The sequence below is a fragment of the Rhinatrema bivittatum genome, chromosome 6 (assembly GCF_901001135.1).
Source record: "Rhinatrema bivittatum chromosome 6, aRhiBiv1.1, whole genome shotgun sequence".
Lineage (NCBI taxonomy): Eukaryota > Metazoa > Chordata > Amphibia > Gymnophiona > Rhinatrematidae > Rhinatrema > Rhinatrema bivittatum.
The window spans coordinates 130,231,155-130,243,661 of record NC_042620.1 but is presented as its reverse complement, the minus strand read 5'-3'; the positions used below and the strand labels follow the sequence as shown (position 1 = coordinate 130,243,661).

At 48.7% G+C, this 12,507-nt stretch overlaps 1 protein-coding gene across 7 annotated transcripts in view; it reads right to left on the bottom strand.

The window, feature by feature from the left end:
• DNAJC10 (DnaJ heat shock protein family (Hsp40) member C10) overlaps window positions 1–12,507 on the bottom strand; it is a 334,589-nt gene that overhangs the window by 232,430 nt on the left and 89,652 nt on the right. For all 7 annotated transcript variants that reach the window (XR_003857398.1, XM_029605932.1, XM_029605933.1 and 4 more), the window contains one exon: window positions 5,397–5,440. Coding sequence is in view for 6 of the 7 variants with exons in the window: in XM_029605932.1 (XP_029461792.1) it covers window positions 5,397–5,440 (44 nt within the window). In the remaining variant the exon portion in view is untranslated. The remainder of the gene's footprint in view (window positions 1–5,396; window positions 5,441–12,507) is intronic.

Sequence of the window (12,507 nt, the reverse complement as noted above, 5' to 3'; positions counted from 1 at the left end):
TCTTCCAGAGCAATCGCTTGACGCTTGGTACCTCTCTGGCGGTTGATGTAAGCCACAGTCTGCATATTGTCTGACAGCAGTCAGACTGCATGGTTCCACAAAAGGGGAAGAAACCCTTCCAGAGCCAGCCACACCACCCTCGTCTCTAGGCGATTGATGGACCAGGTCGCTTCCTCCACTGACCATTGACCCTGCACTGACTGGGACCGACTCAGAGCCCCCCAACTGGTGAAACTGGCTTCGGTAGTCACTACCATCCATTGAGGCACCTCGAAGTCCACCCCACAGCACAAGTTGTCTCGGCAAGTCACCACAAAAGACTGGACCTGGCGAACTTTATAAGCTGTAGCGCAAGATGAAACTGTTCTGAAATTGGATCCCAGTGGGATAGCAATGCTTTCTGTAGAGGTCTCATATGAGCAAATGCCCACTGGACCAGCTCCAAAATTGAGGCGATGGAAGCGAGAACCTGCAAGTAATCCCAGACCCTGGGCACTCGGGTCTCCATCAGGTTCCGAACTTGCGCGTGTAGCTTGAGAATCCGTTCCTCCATGAGAAAGACCTTCCCCACACAGGTATCGAATCGCGTGTCCAAGAAATCCAGAACCTGTGAAGGGGAGAGGCGGCTCTTGGCCAAGTTCACGACCCAATCCAAGGATCTCAAGTGGTGCAATACCACTTCTACCACCTGTCTGCAAAGGTCCGCTCGAATGAGTCAATCATCTAGATATGGATGCACCAGCACCCCCTCCTTTCTGAGGGCTGCCGCTACTACCATTACCTTGGTGAAAGTCCTCAGAGAAGTCACTAGACTGAATGGCAGAGCGCAAATCCCAAGGATTAAGAACCTGAGATATCTGATCTCTGCGTATCTCAATGTGCAAATATGCTTGTGCGATCCAGAGAAGCCAAAAATTCCGAGCTTCGCACTGCCACTGACAGACCTGACAATCTCCATCCTGAAATGGGGGACCTTTAAGATCATGAGAGGTCTTGAACGAGTAGATGTGACTCGGTTATTTACACTTTCGAATAATAGAAGGACTAGGGGGCATTCCATGAAGTTAGCAAGTAGCACATTTAAGACTAATCGGAGAAAATTCTTTTTCACTCAACGCACAATAAAGCTCTGGAATTTGTTGCCAGAGGACGTAGTTAGTGCAGTTAGTGTAATTGGGTTCAAAAAAGGTTTGGATAAGTTCTTGGAGGAGAAGTCCATTAATGGCTATTAATCAATTTTACTTAGGGAAAAGCCACTGCTATTAATTGCATCAGTAGCATGGGTTCTTCTTAGTGTTTGGGTAATTGCCAGGTTCTTGTGGCCTGGTTTTGGCCTCTGTTGGAAACAGGATGCTGGGCTTGATGGACCCTTAGTCTGACCCAGCATGGCAATTTCTTATGTTCTTACCTTGAAGGCCGCATTCACTTTCTTCAAGTCTAGGATTGGGTGAAATGTCCCTTCCTTCTTTGGTACCACAAAATAAATGAGTACCTTCCCATCCCCATCTCTGGGGGATGGGAATGATGGCCCCCAGCATTCTTAGCCTTTGGATGGTCTGCTGAACGATACGTTTCTTTGCTGGAGAAGCACAGGGTGATACCATGAATAGGCTACTTAGCAGCCGAGCAAATTCTAAAGCGTAGCCTTGCACTATCACGCTTAGAACCCACTGGTCTGACACGATCTTGACCCACTCCTCGTAAAAAAGAGTCAATCAACCCCCGATAGATAGGATTAAGGAGTGGGTCGGCCTCGGTTTATTGTGTGGACTTGGCCCCACTAGGCCCTTTGTCAGAGTTTTCTCGGTTCACTCTGTGTCCACAAAAAGTCTGGGACCAGGATTGAAACCTCCCTGAGGTCTGCCTCTGGCTTGCACCCGGAGCCCTGCTCTGATGACAATGCTTTTGGCCTCGAAAGTGAGAGCGAACAGTCAGAAAACCCTTTGGCACTTTAGGCTTGTCTTCCGGTAGTCTGTGCACCTTATCTCCGAGCTGCTTTATCAATTGCTCCAAGTCCTCTCCAAAAAGGAGTTTGCCCTCAAAAGAGAGCACTCCAAGCTGGGCCTTTGACGAAATGTCCACCAACCAATTCCGCAACCACAAGAGCCTTCTAGCTGATACCTCAGAGACCACTGTCCTAGAAGAGGTGCGAATAAGATCAAAGTGTCTGCTCCGAAGGCTACTGCTGCTTCTAAGCGCTCTGCTTGTTTGGATTCCTGGGGTGAGAGATCCCTGGCACCCTGTAGCTACTGCAACCATCCCAGGCTTGCCCGAAGCAGAAAAACTGCTGCACACCGCAGCATGGTTGCTCCAGCTACTGGAATGGTGGTTCCCTTGGTGACTGCTGAAACAGAAGCATCCACCTTCGGCACCTTTAAGAGCTCCATGTTCTCCTCAGGCAAAGGCTAAAGCTTATCCATAGCCCTGCTAACCTTTAGACCAGTCTCCGGAGTATCTCACTCCCTAACCATCAACTGCTTAACCATTCTATGAAAAGGAAAAGGTCCTAGCCAGGCCCCTCAAACCAGCCATGACCAGATCTGTGTCCTGGTCTGGATCCTCCTGTGGAACTGGTATTCCCAGCTCCGCCAGGACATGTGGGATCAGAAGACCTAGTTCCTCTCTCCGAAACAGGTGCACAACCTTCGGATCACCCCCCTCCATTGTGGGAACCTTCCCCGGCTTCTCTTCCTGTGGGGAGGAGGGTCACCGAGAGGCAATTCCCCAGAGGATAGCCCCTGGTCGGACTCTTCGGGGAAAGGTCATCTGCAGCCCTCTGCGCCGCTGGACCTCTGACCATACAAATCCTCATAGCCCTTGGCATTCACAGACAACCTAGGCAACTTTCTGGGTGGGTTCCCCGGGGCCCTGCCCCTGAACAGCAAATCCTCTTGCCTCTACTGGCCATATAAGCCTCATGCAATAACAGAATAAAATCCAGGGAAAAATGTAAAGGACCACAATCCCCTCCCAGGGGATCAGGGTCCTCTCCCATTTGCCCCGAGCCCCCCCGGGCCTCCTCTGGTCTCAAATCAGCCAGAGACAGCACTGGCAGGAGAACCCCTTCCCCCGACTGCCCTCTTCCGCAGCTGCAAATGTTTTTAGGTTGCCCGCTGTTCCCGCACTCAACGGGAAAGAGGCATCAGCACCTTGCTGAGCAGCCAGCAAACTACCAAGGCCGCACTGCTTGGAGGATGCCGCCAGAGAGCCCTGTGACGAGCCCTCCTCACCAGGGAGGCAGCGGGAACATTGGCCAGGTTTAGAAAGCCGCATGCAGTGCTCCCCACATGTGGAGCAGCGGCTGACACGCAGCATGGCTGGAACGACTGAGACCGTGCTATAGATGCCGACGCTAACAAAAAGAGGATTGGGAGCCGCAGGACCGAAGCAACAGATACCCCACACCTCTGTTCGTTCCCAGCGACGGGCGAGAGCCAGCAAGCACCAGCAACCACTTCAGAGCTGCAAAGTGCTTTGCCTGTTTCTCCCTTCACTTTTGTTTTTTAAACTTTACAAACAAAAAAAGAAAAGGACTACTTTCCTGAAAAAGGTGAGAAAGGCTTCCCACGATCCTCACTGAAGGGGAGGAAACTGGACCACCAGCTGTCACCCCCGGCATCACACAGAGCAAAACTGAGATTCCCAACCCCTACTCGTTTGCAACCTTCTACCAGGAGGGATGGTCCCACCAGGACCTGACAACCTCCTGGGAGGAAAATCTCAACTTTCTTTTTTTTTATATTTTTGCTCAGGTACAAGACTGCAGGTTTTGCACCACCTCCATCTGCTGGAGACAGAGAAATACTGAGGAGATGCAGGTGGCACACCGGGTTAAGAGGCGGTGCCTGCAAAACTTTCTCCGTCTCCATTTGCTGGAAGGGAGGCAAAACCCAGGAATCTGGACTGATCTGAGTACGTCCAGGGGACAAGAAGTTTCAGTCTGGCTTGGGGGGAGCGGGGGGGGGGGGGGGGGGGGTGAGTGGAGGGTCACTCTTACATTTGGTGAAAATTTGAATCACTGAGAGGGAATGGGGCTGACCGACTTCTCAGGCCTTTCAGATTGCCATGTTTTGAAAAGATTTTGCAGAGCTTAGACAGGCCCACCAGTCCCAATTTCAACACCACTCAGGTGGGGGTGAGGGCCTTGGTTGCCAGTCCCATCCCTTTTTTTTTTTTTTTTAAACCCATCAGCAATTATCATGCTACACTCTGAATATAGCCACATAAGCTTAAAGTTATCCTGGTACACATACTTGAACAACATTAAACCTAACTGGCTAGAATCAAACATACCTGGGTTTGATTTAAAGTTTTCTGGCTAAAGGTAACCAGATAGCTTGATTCACTGATATTCATTAGGATATTTATTCCTTTGAATATTCTAGATAACTTATCTTTTTAACTTTAGCCAGATAGATTATAAAAAAAATAAATAAATAAATACTGCCCTCAGTGATTCCAATTACAGAAAAGAAGTTAAGAAAATCTTTCTAGCTGACACCACCCCCTCCAACCAGGAGCTGTTGGCTTCTCTCTCACCCTCCCCAGACAAGAATCCTCCTCTTGCTGATTTTCTCAATGCAATGCTGCTACTATGCTGCGCCTCTTTCAGCACTGCATGAGCATGTACTGTTAGGCATGCAATGCCCTTCAAACTCCCTGTTCTTATAAGAATGACTGGCACTGTGTGCCTTGCAGTAAAGAGAAGATCGAAGTAGAAGTGACAAGCGCCACTGCTAACAGAAATGGGGGAGAGGGAAGACAGAGGCCAGTGTCTGCAAAGTGTGAGGGAAAGATAAAAGCTAAATGGGTGGGGTTCAGAGTGGAGACTGGAAGCCGGATAGCAGGTATAAAAGTGCCTGAGAGAAGCAACTGTGTGAAGAGAGGGTGAAGGAAAACAATTCTCGGATGTGATGAGGAGAATAAATGGGGAAATAGCGAGACCAGGGAGAAAGGGGAATGAGAGAATGAAGAGAAGGTAGAGGAGAAACATCTGAGTCAGGGAAAAGGAAAAACTGGGGGATGGGAACAGGGAAAGTAGATTGAGGAACCCATGGATAGGGAGAATGGGATAAGAGGAGAGAAAGAAAAATCACATGAAAAGGAATGTTTAAAAAAAAGAGCAAATGTGAGAATCTAAAGAAAATAATTACTCTGAGACTCATATAATGAAGGTTAGAAAGCTATTTAGCAAATAATGTAAAGCTAGGATTTGCAGTATAATTTACTTTTTGTATATTAAATTTACATATGACTACATAACTTAAGCAAATATTCGACAAGCTTCCAAAAAAGTAACTGCAGAATTTTCTAACTCGTGCCACAGATCTGCCGGAAACTGGAAGAGCACACCTTGACTATACTTTTGAGCTACATGTAAATGTATAACCGCTTACCAGCATGCTAGCCAGCTTTAGACGTGTTTGTGGGGTCAAGCAATCTGAAACAAAGATGATATTCAGATAAGAGTTCAAGATAGGAAAATTGGTTCTTACCTGCTAATTTTCATTCCTGAAATACTATGGATCAGTCAAGACGAGTAGGTTTATGCAACCCTACCAGCAGATGGAGGAAGAGAAGAAAACTTGTGAGGCACTGCTACATAACCGAGAGTGCCACCTGCAGTCCCTCAGTATTGACCTGTACCCAAGCCAAGATGTCCACCTTAATAAAACCCCCAATAATCCTTGGGCGAAGAGAGACAAAGTTGGAGCCCCATGCAAACTAGGTCCCCTTGACTTAACAAAACATATACCAACTATATACAGTTTTCATCACTCTGATCAAATCGAATATCAGCTCAATTAGCTTAGCCATCTCCAGAAGCAAGGAAGTCCTTTGTCAGAAGGGGACAGGTCTCTGGACTGATCCATGGTACTTCAGGAACTAAAATTAGCAGGTAAGAACCAATTTTCCTTTCCTGTTCATACCCCAAATCAGTCTAGATGAGTGGGATGTACCCAAGCCCCTCTATTCTGGGCGGGAACCCGAAAGACCCACGTGCAATATACTCTCCCCAAACATCGCTTCCTCTGGAGCGCACACATCTAAGCAATAATGTTTGGTGAAAGTGTGGAGGGAAGACCACATCGCTGTATGACAGATCTCCTGCGGAGAAAGCAGTTGACACTCCACCTTAGTGGAATGCGCTCACAATACCTCTGGCACTGGTCGGCCCTTGCAGAATTAAGCTGAAGCTATTGTCTTCTTTAACCAGCGAGCAATCGTGCCTTTGGGAGCCTTATTTCCCTTCTTTGCTCCACTGAAGGGGACAGACAGATAATCCGATCTCTGAAAGGGATCAGTCATTTTGAGATATAACAAAAGGATACGATGCACATCCAATAAGAAGTTCTCTAGCCATCGAAGAATCTGCTGCCTTCGATGACGCCCTGTGCATTGGCTTAGAAGGGGGCCCAAACAGCACCCAAAAAACCAAATTCAAATTCCATGCCAGGCAGATCTTCTGCATCGGAGGACACAGATGCTTTGCCCCTCTCAGGAAACAAGCCACATCCGGATGAGACGCCACTGGCTTTCCTGAATCCTGCTGTACAGGGAACCCAAAGCTGCTACCTGGACCCGAAGGAAATTATACACTAGCCCCTTAGATAATCCACACTGCAGAAATTTTACGATTTGCGGGACGTCCACATCTAAGGGCTGTACTCTATTCAGCAAACACCAGGATTTGAATATTCTCCACACCCGGACATAAGCCATTGACATGGAAGGCCTCCTCGCCTGAAGCAAAGTTGCAATCACCAGCTCCGAATATCCCTTCAAATGGAGCCGCCGCCTCTCAATGCCAGGTCGCTAGACAAAAGCAATCCTCTTGGTCTGAAAATACGGGTCCTTGATGAAGTAACCATGAGAGATGAACCAAACGAACGGGTCCATCTACATTGAGACGCAGAAGGTCCACAAACCACGGCCGCCGCGGCCACTTGGGCGCAACCAGAATCACCCTACCTAGATGAGATTCGATGCACCGCAGCACCTATCCTACGAGCGGCCATGGAGGAAATACATACAGCAAGAGGTGTGTCGGCCACGGTTGAATGAGAGCGTCGATACCCTCCAATCAGACTTCCTGTCTGTGACCAAAAAAGCGATCCCTTTTTACATTTGCCGGAGTCACCTTGAGGTCTATCACTGGTTTGTCCCACCTTGTTTACAGTAAGATGAAGGCTTTCACAGACAACTCCCACTCCCCAAGATCCAGATGCTGTCTGCTGAAGAAGTCCACTTGCACATTGCCCACTCCAGCCACATGAGAAGTATCTAGTCTCTCCAGATGTTGCTCCGCCCACAGGAACAGCTCCTGCACTTCCAATGCCACTAGATGACTCTTCGTACCACCCTGGTGATTGATGTAAGCTGTTGCATTGTCCGAGAATACTCACACTGATTTGCCTGAACGAGCGGAAGAAATGCCAACAAGGCCCTGCGCACTGCTCTGGATTCCAGTCGATTGATCAACCAAGCCGCTTCCTCTGGTGACCACTGACCCTGGGCTGATTTCTCCAGGCAAATTGTCCCCCATCCAGAGAGGCTGGCACCTGTGGTTACAAGTACCCAGTTGGGCATTTCCAGATCCATTCCCTTCTCAAGATTCTGCCACGACAGCCACTACGAGACTGGACCTGGTATCCTCTGGCAATGGTAATGGAAGCTGAAATTCCTCCAACAGCAGATTCCACCAGAATAAGAGAGCCCCCTTGTAGAGGACGCATGTGAGCAAAAGCCCATGGCACTAAATCAGCGTAGAAGCCATGGATCCCAGGACCTACAGTTAATTCCAGACCTTGGGTACCGCCATGCTCTGCAACAAAGAACCTGACTCTGCAGCTTGAGGACTCTCTTCGAAGTTAACACCTTCTCCAGTTGGGTATCGAAGCGAGCACCCAGATACTACAAGGATTGATTTGGATTCAAGATGACTGTTTACGATGTTCGTCATCCAGCCCAATGCCACCAGAAGCTGGAGCACCTGCTGGACTGAACGACCACACTCTACATCCAACTTCGCTCGAAACAGCCAATCATCCAGGTACGGGTGTATGAAGACACCCTCTTTCCTGAGAGTCGCCGCCACTACTACTATCACCTTTGTGAATGTGTGCGGTGCTGTCGCTAACCCAAAGGGAAGAGCTCAAAACTGAAAATGTTCTACCAGAACCATGAAACTCAGAAACCATTGATGTTTGGGTCAAATAGGAATATGAAGGTAGACCTCTGATAGATTCAGGGTCGCTAGAAACTCCCCTTTGCGCACACCGCTATCATTGTGCTCAGCATCTCCATCTGAAACCATGGCACCCAGAGGGAAGCATTCACCTTCTGCAGATTGAGAATGGGCTTAAAGGTCCCTTCCTTCTTTGGCATCACAAAGTACACTGAATACCTGCCCTGCCCTCTCTCCTGAGGTGACACGAACGGTGCATAGAAGCTGCAAGCTTTGGAGCATGTCCCGCACCGCTTCCCGCTTGCTCTGGGAGACGCAGCGGGAGACTACAAAAGCGTCCCTGAGCGGCCGAGAAAATTCTAAGGTGTAACAGTCTCTGACCACCTCACACCTTCATTTGTCTGACTTTATTTCCGCTCCCCCCTTGGGACCCACCATCCCTAGGACACCTGCGCCGATTCCGAAAGGGCTGCTGTCTGCCTGAACTCTGTTTCTGCGAAGCTTGCTGAAGGGCTCTGCTTGCTTGAAATCTCCTAGCCTCTCGAAAATGGGCTTGCGACGGAAAGGACTTCTTAGGACCCTTCCCGTCTTCAAGCAACTTATTGCCTTTCGAATCTCCCAACTGCTTCACGAGCTTCTCAAAATCCTCCCCGAAGAGGAGCTTTCCCCACACATCCGCCGACCAATTTTACAGCCACAAGAGCCTGCATGCTGCCACCGCTGAGACCATACTCCTGGCAGAAGTCCGGATCATGTTTTACAGAGCGTCTGCCACATAGGCCACTCCTGCCTCTAAACGGGCTGCCTGCGCCACCTCAAATGCCGTTCCTGAACACTTGTCATGCACCTTCGGCACCCAGGACATACAGGCTCTCTGCATCAGACTTCCATGCACCGCTGCTCGAAGGGCCAAAGCTGAGACTTCAAAAAGCTGCTTGAGCAGAATCTCCAGCTTCCTATCCTGGAGATTCCTTGAAAGCCTCCGCTCCCATCACCGGGATGGTAGTCTTCTTAGTAACTGCCGAAATGGACGCATCCACCTTGGGAATTCTCCATAACTCCAGGGTATGCTCTGGCAAGAGATATAATTTCCCCATAGCTCTAGCGACCTTCATGCCCACCCCCCCCCCCCCCCCCCCCCCTTTGGGAGATTCCCACTCCCTATTCACTAACTTCTTCACCTGCTTCAGTAAGGGAAAAGCGGTAGAGGATCCCCACAATCCTTCCAGGACCAGATTCATTCCTTGTCTGAGTCTTCCTGGATCTCTTTGATGCAGAGCTCCTCCAGCACCTGGGGAATCAATGGACCTGGTTCCTCTCTCCGGAACAGCCAGACCACACGCGGGTCATCTCCTTCATGACCGGAATTGCCTCCAGGTTCTAAGCATCCGGAATCTGCAAGACCCCCCCAATGGATCTCGATCCAGGTTCTGTGTTGGATCTCCCAGGGCACTAACAGGGTCCTTGTCCGGTACCACCGGACCCCCTTGGAGCTGGGTCAGGATCATCCAGACTATCCGAAGAATCGCTCTCTTCTGGGGTTCGCCCGAGACCCAGCATCCGCAGGATCCCTCCTGACTCCATAGGCCCTCTAGCCCTCTTGGCCATCCGGGACTTCTTAGGCAAAAGCCTCTTTGCCCTTAACTCCTTCTGGGCTAAATAAGCCTTATGAAGCACAAAACCGTGGAAAAGGCCTCCACGTCCAAGGAGGAAGAGTCCTGATTGATTCCCTCCTGAGCCCCACCCAAACCCCTGCCACCAGGAGGGTCCTTTTTTACAGGAAAAAAGCAGGGAAGGGAATCCCAGGGCTCAGAAATGGCAGCCTGCACTTCTGCATGTGCTGCCAAATGTCTGCCCCACCCCCCCTCCCGGAGCCGAACCAGCTGCCTGCACATTTTCACTGCACCCCGGGGGTCCTGCCAAGATCCCGGCCACCCCTCCCCCCCGAAGCACAATCGCGCAAAACACGGCCACATCGAGGAGAGAATGCCTCAGCCCACAGTTGTGGCAAAGTCTGCCTCACTGCACGGGAGCTGGCATGTTGGGGCTGTCGGGCCTGCACACTCGGTCAGGCCTAAAAATAAACGTAGCAGCAGCGATCACACTGATCACTGTCTAGGTGCTAAAATACAGCACTACCTGACCCCGATAAAGGCAGGCAATTTGGTCCATTCCCTCCTGCCTGCTTCCCAGCAGAGAAAAAAAAAAGCAAATTTACCTACTCCTCAGCCCTGCACACAAACACTGCTGCAACCTCAGGGTCCCTGCTTCTTTTTTTTTTTTTAAAGAAACAGGGCCTAAAGAAAAAACAATAGGGAAAGACTACTCCCCTGCTTCTGGAGACTACCTGCTGAGGAACCAGGCACACCAAGGGAGCGAAGGGGCCCAGAAGGGGAGAGGGAACCAGGGCCCCTGGCTATCTACCCCCCCCCCCCCCCCCCGCCACAAAAGGGCAGAGCCCTGACAGGGATTGCCAACGCCCCGCTCACCCTGTGGGATGGCCCACGAAGGAACCTAACACCTCAGGGAGCTGAATAATCTTTTTTTTTTTTTTTTTAATATTCTCCAGACTGCAGGTATGCACCTCTACCATCTACTGGAGACAGAGAAATACTGAGGGACTGCAGATGGCACTCTCTGTTATGTAGCAGAGAGTTTTGTTCTTTGCCTCCATCTGCTGGTAGGGATACATAAACCCACTCGTCTGGACTGATTCGGGGTACGAACAGGAATTTTGTTATTTTACACCAGGTATTTACAGTGATGTCATTTCTTCAGAATACTGAATGCGATTTCATATTACAAAGGAAGAACTCAAAAATATCTTTTTGTGAGTGCAAACACAGAAATGCATAATACAAACAGCAAATAAGGACCATTAGGCCCATCTATTCCACCCAATTTATCTACTAGCATAATGCTTAAGATCCCAATGGATTTCTGGCTTTCCCTCCATTTCTAGAATTTCCAACAAGCCCATGAGATCTGCACGAAGCATAGCTGGCAAACCAATGAACAAAAATCCTGCCAAATCCAAGACAGTTTTTTTATATGGACAAATATGCCCAGTAGATATTCTGAGACCAAAATTTGCCCACATGCAGTCTAAGCTTATTATGAACCAAGTTTACAAAAAAAAAAAAAAAGTGCATGGACCTCCAAGAAAGCATGGTTCTGGCCCATCTCAAGAAGGCTCTGGTACTCCCTAAATTGAAAAAAAGTCTCTTGATACAAAATTAACCTGACACTATCAATCGATTTCCAATTTTCCTTTTCTGGCTAAACTTCTTGAAAAAGTAGAATTGGGTCAACTTCAAGAGATTAATGATCACTTTAAATCCCTGCCAATGGGGTTTTTGAAAGGCATACAGAATGGAAACTCTACTTTTATCTACTGTGTACTTCTAAAGAGAGCATATTGAAAAGGGAGAAACGTTTCTGATGGTTCTGCAAGACTGATATTCTACTTTTATGCTTAGAAGAAATAGATGATGGCTCCCACATTGTCAATTGATTTTCCTTTAACTAATCGACACCAAAACATAAGAACTTGGAATTTCTCTTCCAAATGGTTTCCAGTTCTTTCAGGGGTGCCTCAGGGATCTGCCCTCTCAGCAACACTGTTTATTTGCTACCTTTAACAAAACTTCTTTCTTCACTTGGTACTCCATATATGCCGATGGTTTTCAGTTACTGTTTCCTGTCTCTACTGGCAATTAAGCTTCATTTACTTAAATTGCTTACAAACGGAGAAATTACTATTTACCTGATAATCTCCTTTCCTCTAAGGAAGGAAGGTCAATCCACACAAGTGGGTTATGCACCTCTACCAGCAGATGGAATCGGAGTAAAAGCTGATGTCACGGACATAAAGCCCCGCCCCAATATCAGTCTGTCAGTATTCTCTGGAAAAGCCAAACTGTGAATATACTGGTTATACTAGAACATGATTAGAAACAGTCAGCCAGTCATGTTTCTACCCAATTTGGAACACAGAGCTCTGCCAAAAGCATTAATATGTATGAATCTCAGGGGCTGGTTATGTCACTTTCCAATTCTTCATCTGCAAGAAGGGACGAATGAAAAGCAAGTAGTCAACCGAGGGTGGGTTGTAGAGTAAGCAGTAATTTCTCCTCCTTCTGCACTCAGGCAGGTCAATCCACACAAGTGTGATGTATCAAAGCTACTCCCGAACAGGGCAGGAGGCTGCCCACGATGCAGACAACCCTGCACAAGTGAAGGCTGCACCCTTCAGAGCCCAAATGTCCAAGCGACAATGCTTGGGAAGGGGTTCAAGGAATATTCCATCGCTGTCTGGG